This window comes from Pteropus alecto, unplaced genomic scaffold, assembly GCF_000325575.1.
Source record: "Pteropus alecto unplaced genomic scaffold, ASM32557v1 scaffold67, whole genome shotgun sequence".
Lineage (NCBI taxonomy): Eukaryota > Metazoa > Chordata > Mammalia > Chiroptera > Pteropodidae > Pteropus > Pteropus alecto.
Genome location: NW_006441061.1, coordinates 5,025,131 through 5,048,004, shown reverse-complemented (window position 1 = coordinate 5,048,004; position 22,874 = coordinate 5,025,131). Strand labels below are relative to the sequence as shown.

Genomic DNA, 22,874 nt, shown 5'->3' with positions numbered 1-22,874 from the left:
GGCGGAAGGTGCGGCCGCCCTGCCGAGCCCGGGGTCGCCGCGATGCCGTTCCTGCACGGCTTCCGGAGGATCATCTTCGAGTACCAGCCGCTGGTGGATGCGATTCTGGGCTCCCTGGGCATTCAGGACCCCGAGCGGCAGGAGCCCCTGGACGGGTAACTCGCTCCCTCCCCGCCGGCCTGTGGGGGCCGCCGCGACCCGTCGCTGCTTCCTTTTAATTGTCGCTGCGAGCGGAGCGGGGCGGAGAGGAGGGTATCTGTGACCCCACCTTTCAGATAAGAAACTGAGGCGGAGGCCGGAGTTGCGCGGCTTCGAGTGCGAGCTCCCCCGCGCTGGCTCACATCCTGCCCGGTGCAGGGGGCGGGGCGCTCCCGGCCAGCGCGGGGAGGGCTGCGGGACGGGTGTCGGCGAGGCCTCCGCCTCACTGCCCACCCTGTGCCCTGTTCGGTGCCCTCCGCCCGGAGTTGCAAAGGAGCAGAGGGCCTCAGTTTTTACCCGAGAGCAGAGCGAAAATAAACTTTCTGTAGCCGAGTTTGCGTTTTATATAGACATGAGTACTCTCCCCGTGACCCGGTGGGGAAGATGTCAGAAAGTGAATCATTCAGGGGGACGGCAGTGAGCTAAACAAAACCCCCAGCCTTCCTGACGTTTATGCGCCGGAGGAAGAGACTGACATGTTTAAAGTGTGTAGTGCTTCGGTGTCATGGAGGAAAGAGCAGAGGAAGGGGGGTGGGGGGTGCGTTTCTCAGATCAGTTGGAATTTCAAACACAGTGGTTATTATGCATCTCTTCCGGGGCTTTGGTGGAAGCGTAGGCTTTCTTCATCGCTGTTCTGTTCACTTGGAGGCTTGTTCGGAAAATGCAATGCAGGATGTTTCCTTAACTCCGAGGCTGTCTTGGGGTGAGTGGGCGGGCGTAGGGCAGCAAAGGGAGCTGCGTAGACTTCCGTAGTCCCAGAATGTTTTCTTTGCACCCATGGGGGCACTGGGCACACTCTCTAGAGACGGGGTGGGGGTGAGTTGGAATCCTGTCCAGGCAGTAAGGGTCGAAACTTGACCCCAACAATCGTAGGGGTGCAGATGGGTGCAGCTAAGGGGAAAAGGGGACTGGGGAGCACCAGTGGGGAAAGAAGCCTCACCAAGAGGAGGAGATGGTGGCTGTGAAGGGGCTTCGTGCAAGGTCATGGGCTGTCCCTGGGCCTGCACTTCTGGGGCAAGCCATGGCCGTTCTCAGAGATCAGTGCTGCCGGGGAGGTAGCGGGTTGGGGCTGGGGCGTGAAGAGCCTGCTGTGCACTCAGCCTTTGGGAGACCAGGAGGCTAATCATCTCCGTGAGTGAGAGAGAGCGGGGCAGGAGGCTACCCCGGCCGCAGGGCTTGCCCAGGCTGGTCCGGCCCCCTCTGCAGCTCAGGGACAATCAGGATCTGAGGAAGGAGCATCAGTGTCCGGTTCTTGCCCCTGGCTGCCGAGGGTCCCAGGTGGGTGACGCTTTGTACCCAAGCCAGGGATCAGATTCTCTGGGCTACTCGGGAGGAGGCTGGACACAGCTCCTTTCTGAGCAAACCTGGGGCATCTGCTCCAGTTCAGAGACCCAGCTTGGCCCCCTCCCTCCCACACAACTTTTCCAAAGAGACTTTCTGCTCACACAGCCCGGGCACTGCCTAGGGGGCTGATGACAGCAGAAGACTGAAGGCTTCTCACCCACAGGGTGCCCAGGCCAACTGGTTCCACAGCTCTTCCCACCCTCAACTGGTCCGCCTCTTTCTTGCCCCAGGCCCAGTTATGTCGCCAGTGAAGAGAGCCGGATCCTTGTTCTTACTGAGCTGCTGGAGAGAAAGGCTCACTCTCCATTTTACCAAGAAGGCGTGAGCAATGCCCTGTTGAAGATGGCCGAGCTGGGACTGACCCAGGCAGCCGATGTTCTTCTGCAGAACGGGGCCAACCTCAACTTTGAAGGTCAGGGGGAGCCCGGGGGCGCTGGAGTACATAGGTGGCTTAAGAGCAGCCTCGCCCTGGGCGGGCAGCCAGGCCTTTGGGCTCTGCCTGACTGTTCTCTTAGGAGCTACTTCATTTATTTCGTGGGTGACAACAAGGAGACCCACACTGGGTGGCCTCCCATCCCCCTGCAGGTTTTAGGTGGCCCTTACCACCTCCGGTCCAAGAGCAAGTTTGTTGCCGCTTCTGCCACGTGATGAGTTTAGCAGATCTTCCCAGCTCCCAGCCAATTCCCTGCTCCCACTAAGGTGGAAATGCAGCTGCTGGCACTGCACCCACGCTCGGGGAGGGTACATTTCTTGCCATTTATTCTGAGCCGTCTTGCATTTCTGTTCATGCCGTAGGGAGGAGGGAAAACAGGTAGGGCACCCTGGGCATAAATCACGGCGGGACCCTGTCGGCCCCTAGCTCGTAAGTGCCGGGTGGGAGTCGGGGAGGTGATGGAGGCTGCCTCTCCTGTCTGCCTTTCCCCCAGGGCGGGTGGAACCGTCCAGCAGATGTGCAGGGCCGACCTGCCTTGCTGGGGGTCTTCCTGCCAACACAGGACGTGGCCAGGCATGTCTCCCCTTCCCATGTGAGGACAGGCTCCGAGCCTGCTGAGCTCCTGGAGGGGCAAGGAGCTGAGGCAGGGGGCCCATCCTGGAGTCAGTCACTTGAAGCCCCAGTTTTGCGAACATGGCTGTTGTCGCCAGGCTTAAGGAGCTGTCGCTCCGTGTCCTCCCGACAGCCCGAGAGGAGATGCCCTATTCGATGGTCCCATTTTACAGAAGAGGAAACTAAAGCCCAAACAGATTAATTACTGTGCCCACTAGAACACCCCTGGGCCCCGAACCTGGATCTGACTCTAGAGCCTGCGCTGTAGCACCCGATGAGGACAGCTCCGTTCTGACCCCTGAGGGTGACAGTTCAGGCCTCCTCAGGTGGGAGTGCCTGGCTGGGCTGCCGGGCCAGGTCCTGGGATCCTGCAAGAATGTGCCCGTAGTTGGGACTGACATGAGCTATGTCTGTGCCCTCAGACCCAGTCACCTACTACACGGCCCTGCACATCGCCGTCCTGCGAAACCAGCCCGACATGGTGGAGCTGCTGGTGCGCCACGGGGCCGACATTAACCGGAGGGACCGGGTAAGAGCCAGGTCCCGCCCGCTCTGATGGGGGGAAGCAGTCGGGGGCTCTGAGCAGCCTCCCAGGCCCCCCGGCCGACCTGGCTTTGCTTTCTTGGCTCAGATCCACGAGAGCAGCCCCCTGGACCTGGCCAGTGAGGAGCCAGAGCGCCTGCCCTGCCTGCAGCGCCTCCTGGACCTCGGGGCAGACGTCAACGCAGCCGACAAGCATGGTGGGTACCTCCTGTGGGAAAGCAGGACAGCCCTGGGCCAAGGTGCCTGGTGAGAGAAACCCAGGGAACCCCAGGATGACAGGGAGGCAGGCTGGATGCAGCCCGTCGGCTGGCACAGCACGGCCTGGCGCACAGCTGCATTTTGCTGACTTGCAGAGGCTGTAGAGAGCAGTCACCGGCCCCACGCCAGCCCCGCTAAGGGCTGTCTGTAGGCGTGTGCGCTCAGCTTCTGAGCGAGTTGTGGCCTCCTGTCGTAAGACCCTCAGCTGGGTCTCTGCTGGCTTCTCAGGGTCCAGACGAACCCTACCTCTCCTGGCTCTTCTGTTGTGTTTTCTGTGGGTGGGAAGAGAAGAGCCAGCAACCGGTCGCCCTCAGCCCTGGCCGGGAGGTCAGTCTTTTGTAAAGTTCATCTTCTGGTCCTGAGCATGTTTCCCCCGGAGCTGCCTTGGCCTCCCACTCCTCACTCTCCATCCCTCCTTAGGAAAGACCGCTCTGCTCCACGCTTTGGCCAGCAGTGACGGCGTGCAGATCCACAATACCGAGAACATCCGGCTCCTCCTGGAAGGAGGTGAGGCTCTCCCCACGCCCCAAAACATGAAGCGTTACTTTGCAGGGGCTCAAGGCCTTCTCCCACTTTCTCTTCTTCTCCCCACTGGCTCTTCTAGGGGCAGACGTCAAGGCGACCACCAAAGATGGGGACACCGTGTTCACCTGCATCATCTTCCTGCTTGGTGAGACGGTGGGAGGGGACAAGGAGGAAGCCCAGATGATCAACCGCTTCTGCTTCCAAGTCACACAGCTGCTGCTGGCTCACGGCGCCGACCCCAGCGAGTGCCCAGCCCACGAGTCCCTCACGCACATCTGCCTCAAGAGCTTTAAGCTGCACTTCCCGCTCCTGCGCTTCCTGCTGGAGTCCGGAGCCGCCTACAACTGTTCCCTCCACGGTGCGTCCTGCTGGTCCGGCTTCCACATCGTCTTCGAGAGGCTCTGTTCCCACTCAGGCTGCACCGAAGACGAGAGCCACGTGGACCTCCTGCGCAAAGCCGAGACCGTCCTGGACCTCATGGTGACTAATTCCCCAAGACTGCAGCTGCCAGAAAACTTTGACATCCATCCGGTGGGCAGCCTGGCAGAAAAGATCCAGGCCCTTCACTTCTCCCTGAGGCAGCTGGAGAGCTACCCCCCGCCCCTCAAGCACCTGTGTCGCGTTTACATCCGGCTCTACCTTCAGCCATGGCCCGTGGACGCGAAGGTCAAAGCCCTACCTCTGCCCGACAGGCTGAAATGGTACCTCCTCAGTGAGCATGGCGGCCCCGTCGAGGACGACATCTGACAGCTCCCAGACCGAAGGGAACTGGGTCTGGGCAGCTCAGTCAGCCTGGTGGCGGATGTAAGTGCCCGCAGCGGCCTTAGCGGGGAGCCTCCGGTCCTGTCTGTCAGAGGCGCGGGTTGAAGACGGACGTGATCCTTCGTACAGAGAAAGCCCAGCGGGGCCAGCGGCTGCCATCATTCCAGTGGGAAAAGGCCTGTCTTTCACGGCGACTACCCCTTCCCTTCCTCCGGCAGCACCCCCACATTCTCAACCCACGCTGGAGAAAAGGACAGGGCTTAGACTTGGGACACGTTTATACTCCCTTAGTTTGTGAAGGGTGTGCCAGGCATTTCCAGGAGCGGGGCAGCTCCGAGTCCGCGTCCTCCTGACAGCTGCGTGGAGGCAGAGCTGAAGCCAAGAGGAAGCTGGGTGGGCTCATGGGGTGCAACCTAGCTGAGGCCCTTCACCCCGCCTCCTTTCGTGCCAGATTGTCACTTACAAGTGCTTCTGGTGGGCCGGGGAGAAAGCTGACCTGACTCCTGTTAGCATCTGCAGCTCTCCTGCGGCCCCGCCCACCGAGGCACAAGGCTGTGTTCTGGTGGCCGCTCTGTGCCAAACCCAAGATCTTGGGGACCATGCCTTCTGCTAAAAAGCAATCATGCATGACCAGGGACAGCCCTTTCCAAAATATTTCATTTTGTGAGGGGCTCACTGTTGGAGAAGGTTACCGAGACCGGAAGCTGAGTGTCCCACCCAGTGCCGAGCCCTCACCAAGCTGTTTTCGTCACATTGGTCATTGTGAATTGTGTAAATGCCTCAGAAATAAATTGAGGCCACGGAATGATATATTTATATTACCAAATTAAACTGATTTCTCTTGGCCTTAAAGGTCTTCATATAACATCTCTGTACCCCCAGTTTTGGATGAAAGACCCCACAGCGGCCGGGAAGGAGAGGTGGTCGGCATGCACAGATGCAGCATTTGGGGGGCCGATTTTCAGGTAGCCAGCGCTTGCTGCATAAAGAAAAGCACCACCGCACACAGGCCGGACCTTCCCAGCACAGGGATCCACCCTTTTATTTTTGACTGGAAATGCCCGCCCAGAGCGAGGCTGCAGCCTTCTCTCCTTGCTTCAGGCTATTGTGATGATCACATTAAGGACACCAGGGTCCCATCATCAAAGAGGACTCAGAACATGAGCTCCCTGCCAGCTGCATGATCCGGCAGGTGCCACGTGGGCTTGCTGCAGGCTCCAGCAGCCTGTCCGTCTCCCCCGAGGTAGCGTCCTCAACAACCAAGTTAAGGGGTTTCTCTTCCTCTTAAGGCAGCCAGGCCTGGGGCCACAAGGCCCAGTGGTCGTAAGAGACCCAGGAACCTCCGCTTCTGATGGATCACTGTATTCCCGCAGAGGGGCCCCCAAGTCGCACAGGCCTGCACTGCCCAGTCCCTTGCCTTAGGGTGGCAGAGCCAGGCTCCTGCCTTGCTGCCCATTCAGCTGCACCCCTCCCCTCTGGGTCCTGTCATTTTTAAGAAGAGCCTGTGTAGTGAGTGGACGGCAGGCAGATGTATTTAGTGGCCTCGCTCGACACTCGCGACCCATCGACGTGGAGCCTCTGTGTGGCACCCAGCTGCCAGCTCCCCCCACCCCTGCACCTGTCTCTCTCGTCCTGCCAGGCCCCGCTCATCTCAGGGCTAAGCTGTAGACATGGTAGATCTCGTCGGGGAGGTTCTCCTGCCGCTCCTGGGCCAGGAGGCTGAGGCCCGCGCTGCGGATGATGCTGTGGACCACCCCGAGGTCCCGGCACACGCTGCTGTCCACGTCGTCCAGGATCACACCCTCTTGAGCCATGTTGTCCTTGATGACGATGACGCCGTTGGGGCGAAGGCCCCGCTTGCAGCGCCGCAGGAACTCGGCCAGGTGCTGGTCGGTCAGGTGGCCTGGTGGAGGCGGAGGTGCGGGTGGTAGGGGTGCTGTGAGCACAGCACCAGGGGTCTCAGCCACCACCCACTGACCGACGAGCACTTTGTGCTCAACACACAGGGCCTCACTGGCTCTCTGAAGAGGAAACTGGCCCAGAAGTCACCTACCCAAGGAGATCACGAAGTGTGCAGCTGGGATTTCACCCTGAGCGGTGACTTCCAGGCCCTGCCTGGTACCTGACACTCCGCCCACCCTCCCAGGCCTGCATCAGGGGAGTGCACTAGAGTTCCTTCCCTACTCCAGGCTGAGGCTTTGGGGGAGCACAGAATAAGAGGCCAGACCCAACATGTCCCCCAGTGTCCCCCAGCAGGAGACGGTAGCCGACTGCCAGGCCAGTGGCCTGGGAAGAGCACCCTGGGTGTGCCGTCAGGCTGAGGGTGAAGGACAGGACGACAAAGCGGGGCCCCACTGTCAACAGCTGGGACAGCAGGCCTTCAACTTTTCCTCTTACTAAAAAAAACCTTTTGTAAAAACTGGCCACGTTCTCTGAACACAGCAAGTTATTGGTCATTTAAATTTTTAAAACAGAAAACGGCCCCAGTGGGCTACAGTGGGTACTGAATGGAAACGAGCCATGGAAGGAGATGCACCTTCTGGGGGTAGGGAGTGCGGGGGCTGCAGGGGGCACCGGCCAGGGCCGCGGGGGCGGGGAGGCGGGATGCTCACCGATCACCCACTGGATCCAGATGACGTCGTACGAGTTAGGCTCTGGGCTGAAGTCCTGGAGGCCACAGCAGAAGTAGTTCCTCACCCTCTTGCCCTCCTCACCCAGGTAGGTCTTCGCTTTCACCAGGAAGTCCTCCGTCACGTCCACCATGTCCACCGCCCCGAAGAGCGGCAGGAGCAGCCGCTTGGTGATCCTTCCGATGCCGGCGCCGCAGTCCAGGGCGCAGGAGGTGCCCGTCTTGTTTGGGCCTTCCTAAGATGCAGGGAAGGCGGAGGTGCTGTCAGGAAGGGACCGAAAGCCCGAGGGACCCTGTCACTGCACCGGGGCCACCCCTCACGAGCCCCTGGGTTTACTCAGATCTGGACCAGGCACAGGCTGGGGGCTGGCTCAGTAGGGGCATCACTGTGTGAGCACAGCACATTCTTTTTCTGGGCCACGCGTTTCTAAAATGAAAGCCAACTTCCGATTAAAGGTGCTAATTCAAACAGGTGCATTCATCTCTCACGCCTGAGACGCCATGAGAATGAGCGTGGAGGATAAAAAGAATTCATGCGTGAACATGGAAGAAGACAATCAGCTAGCGTCTACGGGATTCTAACCCATTTGGGAAGACAGGGAGTGACAGACACCAGTCAGAGCAGCAGCCTCGGAGCTTGCGGGGGTGGTCAGGGAGGCTCCAGCCACGGAGAGGCCAGCCCGGGCCGGGAGGGCAGTGGGGGCGAGTAACCGGGGGCCTGCCTTCGCCAGAACAGCCAAGCCCCGCAGCCCAAGTGCCCAGGAACAGGGCAGGAGGGCAGAGGTTTCGTCCCTGGCAAAACTGGACAGCTTACGGGGAGACTACTCGATTCTGGCATCTGGGGGTCCCCCAGCTCCTGTCTGCAACCTTGAGCAAAGTCCACAGTCCACAAGCCGTCCCCTGCCCTTCAAGGCTTGGATGGTAGACACCGACAGGTAACCGAAGACCCTGCAGTGGCACACGTAAAGGTGGCGCCAGCGCCACTTCCTCTACTCCTGGAGGGCACACCAGACCTGCCTACCCTCAAAAACCTCTGCAGGAACTTCCGGGAGCTGTTGATGTCGATGCTGGAGATGTGGCCGTACCCCCCGAGCATGCCGTCCACCGTCGGTGGGACTTCTTTCCAGTACGTCTTCGCCTTCGAGTAGAATTGTTTCTCATCTTCTATCACCTCGCTCGTCATGCTGTCACCAACCACGTCTCTGCTCAGACACCGAACTCAGCAACAGCGCTTCCTGAATAAAAAAAGGAGCGATCAGACAGGTCGAGGGCCTCAGTCTCACACCGTGCCTTGCTGGCCACACAGTCCTGCCTGACATGGGGGACTGTCCGGTGTTCCCCGATCTGCTGCCGCCCCGTGGAGGTCGGTGCCTTCTGTCTCTTGCATTCAAGTCATTTTGCAAAGCTATCATCCTATCAGAGCAGGAGAGTTCTGGCTTCCAGTTTTCTCCTTACTCTACGTGACACCTGGCTCAATAGCCTCTGACCCCAGGGCACAGAGAACCCCAATCTGGACTTAAGAGAATGGACAGCGAAGCAAGGAGCCCAAGCCTCCTCCCACTGGGAATGTTCCAGCCAGGCCTAGGAGGGGCCCGGGCGGTCCCCACGCCTCCCTTCGTCTCCCTTGTCAGCACAGAAGCAAGTTCACTGTGGAGTCCAGCCCCTCGGTAACAGTGAGCCGGGACTGAGAGCCGGGAGACAGCCAGACAAGACACATACATGACGCTGTGTAAGGGCTGAGGAGAAGCACAAGGTGCTGGAAAGAGCACGTCCCAGAGGAACCTACTCCCTGGGGAAGTGACACGTCAGCTGAAATGAAGGATGAGGAAGCGTCTGCTAAGCGAACAGGGCGAGGAGACCACTCCAGGGAGAACGAGCCCAGAGCCCCTGAACCGGAAACTGCAGGTGCTGTGGGTCCCATCTAGTAGTTTAGATTCACCCTAAAGAGCAATGAGCTTGAACTACTCTGGGTTAAGCTGGGAGTGACGGGAAAAGATGTTTCTGGAAGACTGTGTCGGCAGCTGTGTGAACTGTAGGGGCAAGAGCGAAAACAGACAGATAGGAGTGTCACAGAACGGACAGAGGGGACCACAAAGCAACAACAGGGGCCCTGGCAACAAGCTCAGGAGGCAGGAGAGGGCGGAGGAATGGTTAGGTAGCTCCGCACTCAGCCAGCCTGGCCACGTCATGCCCCAGGGGGACGTTAGGCTCGTTTCTACCCTGGGGCGCTGGCGCTCATCGATACCAATTGTTGAGGCTTAGTTTCTACGATCTTGTCGATACCAAGTCCGACCCTGCGGTCCAAAAATGGAACCAACTAAAACAGGCAGAAACAGTGAGGACTCCCACTGAGCCCAAAAGTGCCATGGAAACCCCAAAGGATGGAGGAATCCTTTCTGAATGGCGGACGGGGCAGCAGCCGAGAGAAGGCGACAGACACCCTGAGATGTATCACTGTATTTCTCTTGCACCCCACGCGGCACATGTGTATTCAACAAAAAGTTCATTCCCATTAAATGAACAGGATAAATCTGGGCCAAACACTTACCTGGCTGTACTCTCTCTGCCTATGTGTTTGCCTTCCCTCCCTGGGTGTGAGCTTCCTGGGGGTCTTTGTAAACCATTAGCCTAGCACCTGATACAAGGGGGCGGGGGGGTGTGCTAATGAGTTGTTGAATGAATCAAAGATTGAGTTTTGTGCAGCTACAGCCATTTTCCACTTTTAAGAAACTCCCACAGATAAAAATCTGACCATTCAAAACTGATAACACTGAGGGCCATTACCGACAATATAATTTTTTGCTTTACCAAAAGCCTTATAACATGATTCCTTTAAATGTCAAGGTCCCCTGAATAATCTAATTTACAAGAATTCCACTTACAGGCAGATTCTAGGAACAAGGCAGGGAGGCCCATCTAGGCCGGGAAATGGCACGGATAACTGACATTTGTTCTAGCAGCTGATTCGTTAGCAAACAGGACTCCTGGGGCCCTGTCTATACTTGGCCTCCCGGTGTCCAGATTGGAGTGGGCAGGAGGTCCCTAGGAGTCGAGGGAACAGCGGTGTCATCAGTCAAACAGCAGGAAGTCCTCCTACACGCTGCCTAGACCCCCAGGTCGCAGTGACAAACCGTGCGGGTGCAAGGATGGGGAAGGGGCCTGGGCACGACCCGGCTCTGTGTACCCACTAGGCTGGCTCGGAGGTGGAGGGAGACCCTTCGCTCACAGTGCACTTCCGCTCCTCAGCAGGTAGAATGTGTCTGCGCATCCTTCATGGTGATCTGGCCACTTCCCCCTCCCCGTCCAAGGTGTTTACGGCAACACCTGGACAGCTGCCCCAGCTACCTCTTCCCGGGATCCGTGGAAGGCAATGGTGTTTGAACTGCCAGGGTCAGTGCCTGGCAGAGTCAGCTCATCCTCCCCGCTTCCAGTCTCTAAGAAGAAGCCTGGAAACAACAGGAGGCCAGAGGCTGCCTCAAGCCACCTCCTCCTCCTCCTCACAAGCTGCTGGACAGGGCCTGTTCTCCTTGGATCTGTGTGACTGCAACTGGCCGTATGAAAATGGCAGGGTGATCCAAGAAAAAGAAAGAGAAGGAGGGAGGAAGGAAGACCAAAAGAAAAAATTAAGGTAAAACTTTACAAACAAAGGCTCTGGTGGAGTCAGATGAACCCGGTCCGAATCCTGGCTCTGCTTCTCACCAGCTGTGTAAGCTCAGATAAGACACTTCACCTCAGTTATTTGAGTTTCTTTAGCTATAAAACAGGAGCAGCGATACTGACTTTATGGGCAGGCTGTGGCGATTCAATGTGGATATAAAAGCATAAAGTGATCCATACAGTGCCGGGCGCATATTGTCAGAGATTTCTAATCTGTCAAATGAGATTCTCGTCAGTTCCATCTGCCAATTGTAAAGATCGAGTGAGAAAAATCGACTGAAGTGCCCTGTACACTGTAGAGATTATTACTGTTACGTTGGCTGGTGAATCCAGCAGCCTCAAACAACTCTAGTCTGTAGGGGAGGGGGCGGGGCTCCCCATCCACGTGAGCACGAACCACTGCAGAGATTTGGGGGAGATGCTATCTTTGTGGCTCCATAGCTTCTGGTCTCCACCAAAGCATTCCCCATGTACCTCCAACCCCCAGTTTACAGACAGAAAAACCATTCCCCTAAAGGAGTGATGTGCCTTAAAATGCACACAGACAGGAAACCAGGAATAGAACGAGGAGGGAACCCAGGCGCTCATCCCATCGTACGGGGCAACGATTCTATACATTGTATACATCCAGACCATTTGCAAGAAGGCCCCACCTCACCAGCACCAGCAGGGCCTTTGACCCCAGCCGTTTCTATCCCCTATTGTAGGGAGAAACCACGGTCCCAAGACAGATCACACACAGTTGATGGGCTGCAAAGCCAGGCCTTTGGATAGGGCAGCCTCTATGCAAACAGGCTGACCTTGGCTCCAAGAGCTCTTGGCTGCGAATTGTCTTTTGAGCGGCACCTGTGTCAGGCCGTAACTAAGGCTGGGTCCAGGGTGAAATATGATAGCAACTCCTAAGCAACCGGCACTGCCGTGTGCCCGGCCCTGAACTGAGCATTTCACTGAATCCTGGCACCCACCCTGCGAGTAGGTGCTCTCCTTATCCCCGTTTCTCACAGGGGAAACTGAGGTCGAGGGAGGGAAAGGGACTTGCTGCAGTCCGCGGACCGGCGTGGTGGAGAACCCGGCCCAGGCTTTGGGTGCCCCGGCCTTCCTCCTCTCCCGCCCCCCGGGGCCCAGGTCCGGCCCGCAGCCCGTCCCGGAGCGCGCACGTGGGACCCCAGCCGGCTCGCGCCGGGTCACGTGACGAGCCGGGGCCTCTGGGTGCCGAGACAGTTGGAGGTCGAGGCTTCCCCTCTCCCGGCGGCCGCCGCCCCCCACTCCGCCTCGCGCTACTCACCCCGGGCGGGGGCCCCCCGGGACCCGGGAGATGAGGACGCGGAAATGGAAGGGAGGACGGAGGCAGCGAAGACCCTACGAGCCCACAACCACCTCCGTCAAACCGCGGCCAGACGTGACACCTCGCGGCGCGCGCTGCCTTTGTCCGCTCGCGTCATTTCCGGGTGCCTCGAGGGGGGTGGGGCTCCGGCTGGCTCCGCCCGGCGACCGCTTGCCCCGCCCCGTGGGCCCCTGCCCTAACTCACTCCTGTGTCGGTGCAAGGACGTCCCAGACTTAGAAGAGCCGCAGCAACGACCCTCTCCTGCCTCCAGCTCGTGCATTAGTTCGTTTGTAGGGCTCAAGGCTGGACTTTTAAAAACAAGCTTTCTTTGGGTTTTCCACTGGGTAAAAAATACAGGGGAGGGAGCCTTATTCCTCAAATGCCACCCATAACGATTAGCATCTTAATATCCAGATCCAAAAAGTAAAGAAAAAACAAAGAAATACCCTTGGTAGCAGTGCCAGTGGGCTGCCACCCCAAAGAAGCAGAACAAGTTCATGAAATTTCCATTCCAAACATGTTACCTTCCCCCAGGCTACTCCCGTATACAGAAATTCTGGAGCGTTCCCGAAGCAGCCTTGATGGAAATGTGAGTTTACAGGTGGGTAGACCTTGTGAAGTTCTCCAAGCCTGTCTCCTCTTCTGCTAAATTTATGGGATGTTACACATCAAGCCTTCAGCCCTACGCTTGCAGCTGTTATAATGACAATATTCATCCCAAGTTCACTTTACCTAAACTGACATCTGGTCTTAGAGTGATAGTGCCTTCCTCTGGGCACTGCACACAGAAGATGCTTAAAGTGTGTTTAATGAAGTGAAAACTGTGTGGCGGGTGCTGAAAAGCCCCCTTGTGTTGGAGTCCCCAAGCGTGTTTATATCCGTATAATTTAGCATCCTCTCTAGAGTACTCCAGATCAGCCTTAGGTTCCCTCCCAAGCTTCATTTTCCATGTCTCTAAGGGAAGGGGAGAAATCCTGGGCAATCTCAGTCACTGGGGGTGTCTAGAGTCTTATTTGGGGGGCAGCTCTGAGCTTAGGTCTTTTAGAGGTGCCTAAAAATCCACCCCTACCTTTTTTTCCTGCCAACGGAAGAGGGAGTCCCTTCCCCTTCACCCAGACTCCAAGGCCTTTCCAGGTCAGGCCAGCCTCCCCGACCTCAAAGCCTTTTGCGTTTTTGAACTCTCAAGCCTTGCGCATAGTAGTTGCTCGGTCGGTGTTTACAGCTTGGAAGGTATGGAGGGCTCCTCAGAATTCATCTCATCAGCCTGGTGTTCCTCATCCATTTTTTAAAAACTCACATATCTTTAGAATAAATATAAAAATTTCTCCCCTTCCCCACACAATATTCTAACTCCCCAAGGAAGTATGTCCTTCCATTCCTGGCCGAGGAGCGTTTGCAGAAATGAAATACATAGTCCGTGAGGCCTCCTCAAGGCAGATGCCTTGTAATTTGAATTAAAAAGTCTTTTTTTTTTTTTTTTTCCATTTTCAGATTGTAAAACTATACCGTGCCAGTGAAATTACTGGTCCAAATTACCCTCATTCCCCACTAGAATTTCACAACACAAGCGTCTTCCCTGCCCCTTCCCAGCTTAGAGTCACAGTGAGGCCCAACAGTTGGTTTTACCATGGCACCCTGGGAAAGGAGAGGCTTGTCCAGCATCACACTGCGCATAGAAGCAGACCATGGATTTGAAATTGACTCTCTCAGATTCCAGGCCCCCTGTGTTCGTTCGGCCCGGCCTCCAGGTGGAAGTTCTACTTCCAGAGCCACCAGCCCCAGTATAACCCACCCGAGCCTCCAGATCGGAAGGGTGTAGCCGAACCCTGGGCCTTCCTCCCCTGGAGGGGCTGGCTTCCCTGGTCAGGAGCCCCACCGGCCCCTCTGACTGCAGCTGTGGCAGGAGCACACTCAGTGGCTACAGGCCAGCCCCACCCCCTTGTCCCCAGGCCTCAGTGCCCACTGCTCCTCACATGACCTTAGGTGAGAGGCGGATCACAATGACACTGATAAGGCCCTCCGGACAGCAGGGAGGGGCCGGCAGAAGGACCAGGCCAGGAAGATGGGCTCTCCCAAGCACCAGCCACCTGTGGGGGCCTCTAAACTCACTGGGACATTCTCTGGCCCCACTCCAAAGCCCCAGTAGGGTGAGTATACCACTAGGGGCCAGCGGAGGGCTGACAGCATCTGGCAGTGGGGTGTAGTAAGGAAGAAGGAAGCTTGCTCCAAGAACTCCAGCGTCCAAAGCTGGGGGCGGATCTGGGGCTCCGTCTCCCAGAAAAGGATTTTGTTAAAAAAATATATATGTCTTCGTCCCACCCCACACCTACTAAATCAGAATCTGGGGCATCTGTATTTTCAACAAGCTCCCGCCCCAGCGGCTGGGAGGCCCCAGCAGTCTGAGCTCTCCTTTCAGGCCGGTTCCAGGTGTCCTAATTCCCAGGGGGAGCAAGCGCTAAAGCAGTAACAGCCTCCAGGACTTGCCACCGCACCTGCTAAGTGCTCTCTACCACCTGAGGGGTATTTCGCTCTCACGCAGGAGCAGGTGCTGAGGGGCGTTCATTAGTTGGCTCGGCCCACGTTACAAAGCTGATAAGTAGTGGAGCTGAGACTAAATCCTAAATAATAATCCTTTAAAAATCATCATAATGACAGCAGCTAGTGTTTGTTGAGCACGTACGACGTGCCGGATATTATTCTAAGCCACTTACGTGTGCTCGCTCATTTGAACGTCACAGCAACTCAAAAAGGTGGGGTACTCTTACCGTCACCATTTTCCAAGTGAGGAAACAGAGCCTGGGTGCGCTCTCGCCTACAGCCACTCAGTGTCTAGCAAGCCAGCGATGCTGCCCCCAAACCACGCGGCCCAGCTCTGGGCACCATGGCCTGGGGGCTGGTCTACGCCCTCCCCTCCACTTCACTCAATATCACCTGCCCCCACTGGCCTCAGGATGCTCTGAGCTGAGCGCGGGGCCAGGCATGCCTCAGCGTCACCCCAACCCCTGGGCCCAGCAGGGGGCGCCCAAGGGGCTCCCGCGCGAGGGCGCTCAGCGCAGCAGAGACCTGCTGCTGCCTAGGCTGCCGCCCTGCGAGCTCCGACCAGCGCCTGGCGCCGGGAGATGGGGGGCCTCGACAGCCTCCGGGGGCGGCGCCGAGTGTTGGCAGACCTCTGGCGGCGAATCGTCGCCCACCGAGCCTGGGGCGGGCGTCCCGAGCCCCCCACCACGCCTGCCCGCCCTGCCCACAGTGGCCCAACGGGTGGCACCGAACAGGACAGCGCTAAGGTCGCAGCTGCTGCCGCCCCTGCTCCTGGCCCGCGTGCCCCGGACACCCGCGCCCCCGCGTCCAGGGCCTGGAGAGAGCGAGGACTGCTGGAGGGGCTCGGCCAGGGAGGCCCCGAACTCCTCGGGCGCCCTCCGAGAAGAGTCCCTCCCTGGCAGGTTCCAGGAGTTCCTGCGCCAGCTCGGGGACAAGTGGCTAGAGCAGCCGCAGCCACTGAGTGAGGCCATCCTCGGGTCCCTAGGGGGCGGAGCAAGGGCGGGGCTGAGTCATTTCCGGTGTGTTGGAGGGCGGGGTCCCACCGCCTTGCACCGGAGGATGCTCGCGTTAGTTGAGTACCTGGCAGTCCTGGCAAGCATCCCTTGAGAGCCAGTCTACCACTGCCGCTATTGCAGGAATGAGGAAACTGAGGTCCAAGGCCATATAACAGGAAGACCCTAGAGTAAGGACTGTCCCTAAGCAAAGGCTCATAACTATTTCCACCTCCTCCCGGCTCCCAGCATCCTCAGAATCGAAACATCAGAGGGGTGTGTCAGAGCACTGCCAACGTTCTCCTCAGTGTCCCAACTGCCCCCTCCTCCCAGACCTGCGGTAAGCGTCAGTGACCTGCTGGTGGGAACAGGGTTGCCACTGATGCTGCATGGGTTGGGGACTCTGACCGCTCATGCCAGGTGTGGCCTCTCTGTCTTCAAGGGGCCAGCCATCGTACTTCCAGGATAGTCTTAAGAAGGTTTTGCTCCATCAGACACCTGCCCTGGGGCCGCTGAGGACAGATCACACACAATTCCCCACTATCAAAAAGGCCAGCAAGTGAGTATGGAAGGAGAGGGTCGGGAAGTGGGGCGAAAGAGCATTTCTTTCCTTCTTTTCTTGGTCTTTCACCCATGAATTTACCTATCTGTCCTCCACCTATTCACCTATGTGTCCACCCATGAGTCAGGTCTCCTGCCAAAGCATTTGTAATCCATTCGCGAATCTACCCATCCACCCATCCGTCTACTCATTCGTTACATAGATCTATCCGTGAATCAGGTTTTCTCCCAACTCATTCAAGGATCATCCATCTACGTCTACGAATGCATTCACCCATTAATCAGGTCTTCTACCAACATATTCATAATTCATCCATGAATCCATTCATACATTCATTCTCCCATTCGCGCATCCAACCTTACATAGATCTCATTTGTGAACCAGGTCTTCTATAACCTATTCATGAATCTCTCCAGCCGGCCAGCCACCCAGCCAGCCGGCCAGCCATTCACCCATGGATCAGGTCTCCTGTTAATCCATTAATACATTCATCCATCCATCTAGTCAGTCACCCATCTATTCACAAGCTCCCACAATTCTATCCATCCATTCATCCATCTATCCATGAATCTAAATTTGTGGATCAATCATCTACAAACCCTTCTAGATCCACTTAGAAATCCAGGACACTACCCGTCTCTAATCTAGTTGTGAAGCCATCTACAAGTCTACATACCCATATACATAATTATTCATCCACCTATCCGTACATCTACCCATCCTCCTAAAACCCAGCCCTATTCAGACCTTTTCATTCATCCATCAGTCCATCCATCCACCCACCTGTCCCACGTTAGAAGAAATTTTATCCATTTCTTCTAACGTTTATTAGGTTTTACTACATGTCAAATATTGGGAGAAATAAAATAAGGGATGGAGGTAGGAGAAGAGTCTGGGCATTAGAGCTTACCTGGACCTCAATACCACAGCTGTAATGGAGGGGGGAAAGAATGCAGAAAAAAAAATCCTCCAGCTTAAACGGAGGCGAAGGGTGAAGAGCATTGTCCACAAGTTTAAAGACCAGGGAGAGTAAATACGCAACACACGCACCATTCCTTCTCATCCTGGACCCATGGCAGACCGGACTAACAAATCACAGAATTTTCCCCCGTGGTGCCTCAGAACCCTTCCTGACACAGTGCTCCAGGCAGACGCCACCGCTGGTTCAGAGCAGGGCCCAGAAATGAAACGCATTTGCCAAGCCAGGAACTTTCAGTCAGTCAGACCAAATAAATATACTCCTTTTACACAAGATATAAAAAAATCAAAGTATGGAACTCAGTCTCAAATGTGGGCAGCAACAGGGATGGACACACGCACAACGTTCCATATTCAAAAGCTAATACTCGAGGGCCATCCAGCGAGTGAAATTCCCTGGTCTGCCCGGCGGGGCGTGGGGGTGGTGCTGGGGAGAACTCCAGGGTGCATTAGAACAGGCTCCAGCAGGCAGCCTTGGGGAGGAGAAGCTGAGATTTCAGACCTGCGGGCAGAGCTGGGGTGTGCTTTGGCCTAGCCCTGAGGCCAGCACTGAGCAGGCGTTGATATGCCAAAACTGTCGGATAAATAGATCCAATGCCTGTAGCCAGGCACTGTTTTGGACGCTTCTTGGCTATCTGGCTCTTTAGCAGGCTGATGAAAAGTCTCCGCTCTGGGCCCCACACAGACATGAAGATGTGGTCAGATAAACAGATACAGACTTATCGGTATGTATGTACTTAGGGTCCAACATGGCATTTCTGAGTCACAGGATCAGGCAGCCTGGCCCTGATGCTGAAACTCATAACAACAAATGTAACAATCACAGATCCCCTTTTCTGGGCACAGGCCCTCTAAGCTATTTGGGGCTCCCCAAACTCTTACAAGGATGCTATTATCGTGCCTATAATTTATAATCCATAATTTAAAGGGAGAAACTGCAAAATGGGAGACTTCAGGGCAGTCTGCTCGAGGTCACACGGCTGTGAAGGGCATAATCGAGACTGACAATTGTAATAAGAACAGTTTTTAGTGCAAGATGTTCACTCCTGACCCCACAATCTGTTTTCTCTCTTCACAGCCCGGTATGGTGGGTGTAATGATGGTCCCCATTTTACAGATAAAGAAGCTGAAGCTCCAAAGAGTTAGGGCTGAATCCCAGGACGGCCTGGATGGCCTGCCTCCTGAGTTCATGTCCTTACTGCCTTTGCCGAAGTGCCTGATATATGAGTGCCGGCTCTGGAACCAGGATTCCAGTCTTGGCTCCACCCCTTACCGGCTGCATGACCTTGAGCAAGTTGTAAAACATCTCTGTGCCTCAGTTTCCTCATCTGTAAAGTGGGCTTGGTGGGATGCTGCAGGCTACATTCCTGGCAGGCAGGACGTGCTCAGGAAAGGTCAGCCGCTGTGTCCGTCTGGACCACAGAGCGAGCTCCAGTCGGATGGATGGATGTGTGTGGTCGGGTGGAGTAAGGATCGGGGGTTCAGGCTCCGACCTCAGCCCTCCCGTGTCTCTCTCGTCTCCCTCGGCAGGCCCCACAGTATACAGGCCCCCAAGCTCAAGGCCGTGCTCACCCACAGCTGCTCGGGGGAAGGCTCAGGGCACCGAAGGCGGCGTTACCCATTACGAGTGCGATTCGCCGACGAGACCCTACGGGACACAGCACTCCGCTACTGGGAGCGCAGCTGTGCATGTAAGCAGATGGGGTGGGGAGTCCCAGGACTCCAGAAGGTTCCAGCCCGGACCTGGGAGAGCAGAGGCTGTGGCCCTGGGTCCTGGGAATAAGGGGCCAGCTTGCAGGGGCTGAGAGGTCACTGACCCTGCAGGGGAGGTACCTGAACTAGCTTCTCGGGAGGATGTCAGGTGACCTTCAAGGACCAAGTAGTGGGTCCAGCAGAAATGTCCCAAAGTGGATGGCAGCAGGGAGCAGCCACAGTGTAGGCCCAGGAGACAGTGGCTGCCCAGGCCTGGCAACCACTGAAGGACTTCTAGCTGCCACAGGTTCCCACGTGCCACGCCTATGCACCGTGAGGCCGTCACCCGCAGCCTCCTGAACCCGCATCTGGACCCCCCACACAGCCTCCACAGGCTGGAGAAGGTGGGAAAGCACCAGAAGCATCAACTTCCCATATCCGTGAAGCAGACCTGGATGAAGAGGTGCCCAGAAAGGTCCAGAAGCTTAAACCCCCTCTCTCCTGGGGACGGCCAGACCACCGGGTCTGGAAAAGAAGCCCACCAAGCCCCAGCTCCCAGCAGAAGTTTGCTCTCGGCTCTTTGGGGATGGATGTGATACTATCTGTCAGTCTGGGCAGTTTCCAGCATTTCCCGGTGTCAGGAGTCAGGCGGGAAGAACGCGTGTCCTTTACCAAACCCCCTTTCTCCATCCGCCTGGCCTCTTCCCTTCTCTTAGGATCCAGCAGCCCCCATAGTCTCAACAGGCAACAGCCTGCGTCTATTGTTTGAGCACCTACTGTATGCAGTTTCAGGAAACGGCTGCCCCCAAGCCTAGCTGTGGTAAAGCCCTAAATATCCAAAACCTTCGTGGACTCAGGAGGGACGCTACCCAGCTCCCTGAGGGGCACAGGAAGTTGGAGATAGAAGCTGCCATTTTGCCCTACTTTGGGTTGTTCGATGAGGAAGCCGAGGCTGTGACAGCAGGTGACACGGCAGGCAAGAAGAGAAGCCAGAGCGGCCTTGGTCACTCTGGAAGTCTAAGGAAAGGAGATGCCCCCGAGGAACGATTTCATGCAAATGGCAGTCGGCTGGCCTGGGAGAGCTTCCTGCTCAGCCACCAGTCACAGAAGCTAGTGGTCGCACTCTGGGGTGCCGGAGTGAGGCTCTGTGGGTGCTACCCAGCCCCGTCCATCTTCGGGGTTCGTGACCAGCCGAAAGGGCAGCTGTTAGACAGGGGAGATACCCAGTTTCCAGAACCTCTCTCCATCCCCGTAGGAGCCTCGGCATCCCCTCTTGGATTTCTATGGTGGGGTGTCTGGCTTTCCCACTGTGGAAAAGGGGGTCCATTTTGGGCTGGAGCAGGAGTGGGTGTGGGGGGGCACAGAATGGGTAATAAAAGCAGAAACAGTCATGCAAGATAGTTTTAAACCTGAGCTTCTCTGGAGGCAGCCAGAAGGTGCTGGGGAGCCTTGGGTTTCCATGGAGACTGGCTCTGCCCGCCTTGCCTGCCGGGGGGGGGGTCGTGCCCCTCCCGAGTAGAGTCCTCACAGTGCCCTCTCCCCTCCAGTCCAGCAGGGCATCATTGAGAACCAGCCGGCCACCCAGTCGACAGCATCGGCGCGTGTGTTTGGGAGTGTCAAGAGATGGCTGGAGAGTTTGCCCAAAGCCCTGTACTCCAGAGCCAAGGAGGAGCCCGCGGCCAGCTCCCCGTTCAACTGCCCTGGCCTGTGAGGCTTCCCAGAGGGGCTGGGATTCATGCGCACGGCGGGGGGCTTCCTCTCCTCACCCTGTGCAGGAGGGGGCGGGCTGTGGGTCTGGGCCCGGGCCCTTGCCCTGCCGGTCACACTTGGGCCTGGGACCTGGGATCTGGGACCTGGGACCTGGGACCCGGGACCCATGCAGCTCACGGCCTCCCACCCCCTCAGGCTCATCCCGGAGCCACAGGGCCACCTCTCTGAGGATACCTCCATGGAAAGCAGCAGCCCGCCCTTCATGCCCAGGGCCGCCACCCCGAGGCAGCGAAGGGGCCTCAAAACCTTTCTGGGCACCCACAGAATCCTGGATCGGGTAGGTAAATTGCCCTGCTTCTGGAGCCAGAAACTGGTGAGCACTTACAGGCAGCCGGCCCCCTGGAGCACCCCTGCCTGACGGGGTTGCCAGGGTGCGGGTTAAAGCCTCCTGACGTGCTTGGCTAAGGGTGGGCTCTCGAGCTGAGCTGCCTGGTTCAGATCCCAGCTCCATACTTACAGTCTATGCATTTCACCTTCTTCATCTGTAAAATAGGGTTGACAGCTGTGTCTGTCCCTTAGCACTGCGGCATAGAATCCCCCTGGGCCCTGGGGGCCCCCACGGCACCCACTCAGTCCTCCTTCCCACTCCAGGGCATCTGCCAGCCCCACTTGGTGCTGCACACAATCCTGAAACCAAGCCGCCCGAAGGGGTACCAGCTCCTCCTGCCTTCTGTACCACGGCAGCGGGGTCGGCGATGAAAGGCCGCTGGAGCCCAAGCCCAAGCGTGGACATGGCTGGGGGTCAGGAGAGGCCTTCCTTGCCCCACAAATAAATGCACATCGCAGGTGGCTAGCACCTGCTGCCGGGTCTCGCCCTACGCGCTTCTCCAGGTGTCTGATTGCCGATCTCCAAGGTTGTTGGACCAGGGGGAGGCAGGGGGCAGAATCACAGCTGGGATGAGGTTGACAGGTAGAGACAAGTCATCCCCAGGAGTCAGGCCTTGTTCCAAGTGAACCTTCCTTCTGGAAGGTGGGAGACCCTGCCACACACCTCAAACCTGGGGTCAGACCTCTGTCGATCTGGATCAGCCCACACTTGAAATGGGCGCCTGCCCAGACCTCTGCCCCCAGCCTCCATCTCTGATGGAATCAAAGTGGCTTGCCGACCTCCCACTGTGGGGCGAGCGTGTCCACACTCAGGCTGGGGGAAAAGAACCCCGTGTGTGCGCAAACGTTTGTCTTCTGCGTCCCCCGGGCCAGACTCACACCACCTGGTCCCTGGAGGGCAAGCATCTGGGTGTGCGGAAGGGCAGGGACAGGTGTTCCTCTCCTAGTCATGGAGGAAGAGGAAGGGCCATGTTCAAAGCCACTTCCGAAGGTGGCAAAAGACTAGGCGGCAGGTACTGCCTGGAGTTTATCTGACCGCTGCACTGACCCAGCAGTGCCACCCCATACGCCTGTCTACCAGGTGTGGCCCCGCCACAAACTGTTCCAACCTCCTAGACCAAGTTTGTGCCCCCTACCCTCCTTGAAGCCCCGCGTTGGCATCAACGCCTCACCAGGCCCAAGATCTAGGTCTCTATCGCCACCTCCTGGCCAGTGAGGAAACTGCCGAGGAATTTACAGCCAGGCACCGTGCTGAATAGGAGGAAAAGGGTGGGTTTGGGCTGGACAGGCGGTGGCGATCTTAGGGCCAGAACAGTTTGTGGAGCGGGGAGACCTGTTTTGAAGGGGTGCCGTGGTCCCAGAAGAAAAGGCGACAGATCTAGGCACAGTCTGGACAAACCCTCTGGAAGATGGGCTGGGAGCAGTACTACCATCCTTTTCACAGGGTGGGGAGGGCTGGAGTGGGATTTCAATCCCTGGGATGACCTCTTCCCTCCACCCCTTTTCTGGACTTTCACGCCCGCCCCCCTGCCAACAGTATTTCTATTTCCTTGGAGAGTCTGCGGGTCTCAGAGGAGGCCTGATTCTCCCGCACCTCCTTCCTGTGACCTTGCGCGGCCCGCCTCGCGCTCTCCCAGCCTCAGTTTCCCCCGCCCGGCCGCCGACTGCAGCGCCGCGCTGCGCCCACGCGGGGGCAGTGTTGGCCTGGCTTTGGCGCTGCCGGGCGCGG

General features: G+C 57.3%; 3 protein-coding genes across 5 annotated transcripts; 2 read left to right on the top strand and 1 right to left on the bottom strand.

Annotated features, from left to right (window-relative positions):
• Window positions 1-6: 6 nt before the first annotated feature.
• Window positions 7-5,524, top strand: ASB6 (ankyrin repeat and SOCS box containing 6). 3 transcript variants are annotated; one of them, XM_006918050.3, is made up of 6 exons: window positions 7-155; window positions 1,773-1,954; window positions 3,010-3,116; window positions 3,219-3,327; window positions 3,809-3,895; window positions 3,993-5,524. In XM_006918050.3, the coding sequence occupies exons 1-6, from the start codon at window positions 43-45 to the stop codon at window positions 4,658-4,660; spliced, it is 1,266 nt and encodes a 421-aa protein (XP_006918112.1). In that variant the 5' UTR covers window positions 7-42; the 3' UTR covers window positions 4,661-5,524. The 3 variants fall into 3 exon arrangements, with proteins under 3 accessions (XP_006918112.1, XP_006918113.1, XP_015449768.1); XM_015594282.2 differs by lacking the exon at window positions 7-155 and adding an exon at window positions 187-1,476; XM_006918051.2 differs by lacking the exon at window positions 3,219-3,327 and having other exon boundaries at window positions 3,993-4,097.
• Window positions 5,525-5,688: 164 nt separating this feature from the next.
• NTMT1 (N-terminal Xaa-Pro-Lys N-methyltransferase 1) lies at window positions 5,689-12,399 on the bottom strand. The gene is made up of 4 exons (XM_006918052.3): window positions 12,247-12,399; window positions 8,326-8,539; window positions 7,288-7,540; window positions 5,689-6,578 (listed from the first exon to the last, which is right to left on the bottom strand). Exons 2-4 carry the CDS (start codon window positions 8,485-8,487, stop codon window positions 6,322-6,324), a joined length of 672 nt encoding a protein of 223 aa, XP_006918114.1. The 5' UTR covers window positions 8,488-8,539; window positions 12,247-12,399; the 3' UTR covers window positions 5,689-6,321.
• Window positions 12,400-12,554: 155 nt separating this feature from the next.
• Window positions 12,555-21,590, top strand: CUNH9orf50 (chromosome unknown C9orf50 homolog). The gene is made up of 7 exons (XM_015594121.2): window positions 12,555-15,785; window positions 16,066-16,156; window positions 16,259-16,375; window positions 18,887-19,047; window positions 20,596-20,755; window positions 20,954-21,095; window positions 21,410-21,590. The coding sequence occupies exons 1-7, from the start codon at window positions 15,266-15,268 to the stop codon at window positions 21,515-21,517; spliced, it is 1,299 nt and encodes a 432-aa protein (XP_015449607.1). The 5' UTR covers window positions 12,555-15,265; the 3' UTR covers window positions 21,518-21,590.
• Window positions 21,591-22,874: the final 1,284 nt, after the last annotated feature.

Excerpts from the sequence above, each read along its gene's own strand:
- NTMT1 (XM_006918052.3), bottom strand. The coding sequence starts at position 8,487 with ATGACGAGCGAGGTGATAGAAGATGAGAAACAATTCTACTCGAAGGCG. Across the intron at positions 7,541-8,325 it reads TCCTGCAGAGGTTTTTGAGG|GAAGGCCCAAACAAGACGGG; the intron begins GTAGGCAGGTCT and ends CCTGCATCTTAG. Across the intron at positions 6,579-7,287 it reads CTGGATCCAGTGGGTGATCG|GCCACCTGACCGACCAGCAC; the intron begins GTGAGCATCCCG and ends CGCCTCCACCAG.
- CUNH9orf50 (XM_015594121.2), top strand. The coding sequence starts at position 15,266 with ATGCCTCAGCGTCACCCCAACCCCTGGGCCCAGCAGGGGGCGCCCAAG. Across the intron at positions 16,157-16,258 it reads CCCCTCCTCCCAGACCTGCG|GGGCCAGCCATCGTACTTCC; the intron begins GTAAGCGTCAGT and ends TCTGTCTTCAAG. Across the intron at positions 19,048-20,595 it reads CTGGGAGCGCAGCTGTGCAT|TCCAGCAGGGCATCATTGAG; the intron begins GTAAGCAGATGG and ends TCTCCCCTCCAG.
- ASB6 (XM_006918050.3), top strand. The coding sequence starts at position 43 with ATGCCGTTCCTGCACGGCTTCCGGAGGATCATCTTCGAGTACCAGCCG. Across the intron at positions 156-1,772 it reads CGGCAGGAGCCCCTGGACGG|GCCCAGTTATGTCGCCAGTG; the intron begins GTAACTCGCTCC and ends TTCTTGCCCCAG. Across the intron at positions 3,328-3,808 it reads CAACGCAGCCGACAAGCATG|GAAAGACCGCTCTGCTCCAC; the intron begins GTGGGTACCTCC and ends ATCCCTCCTTAG.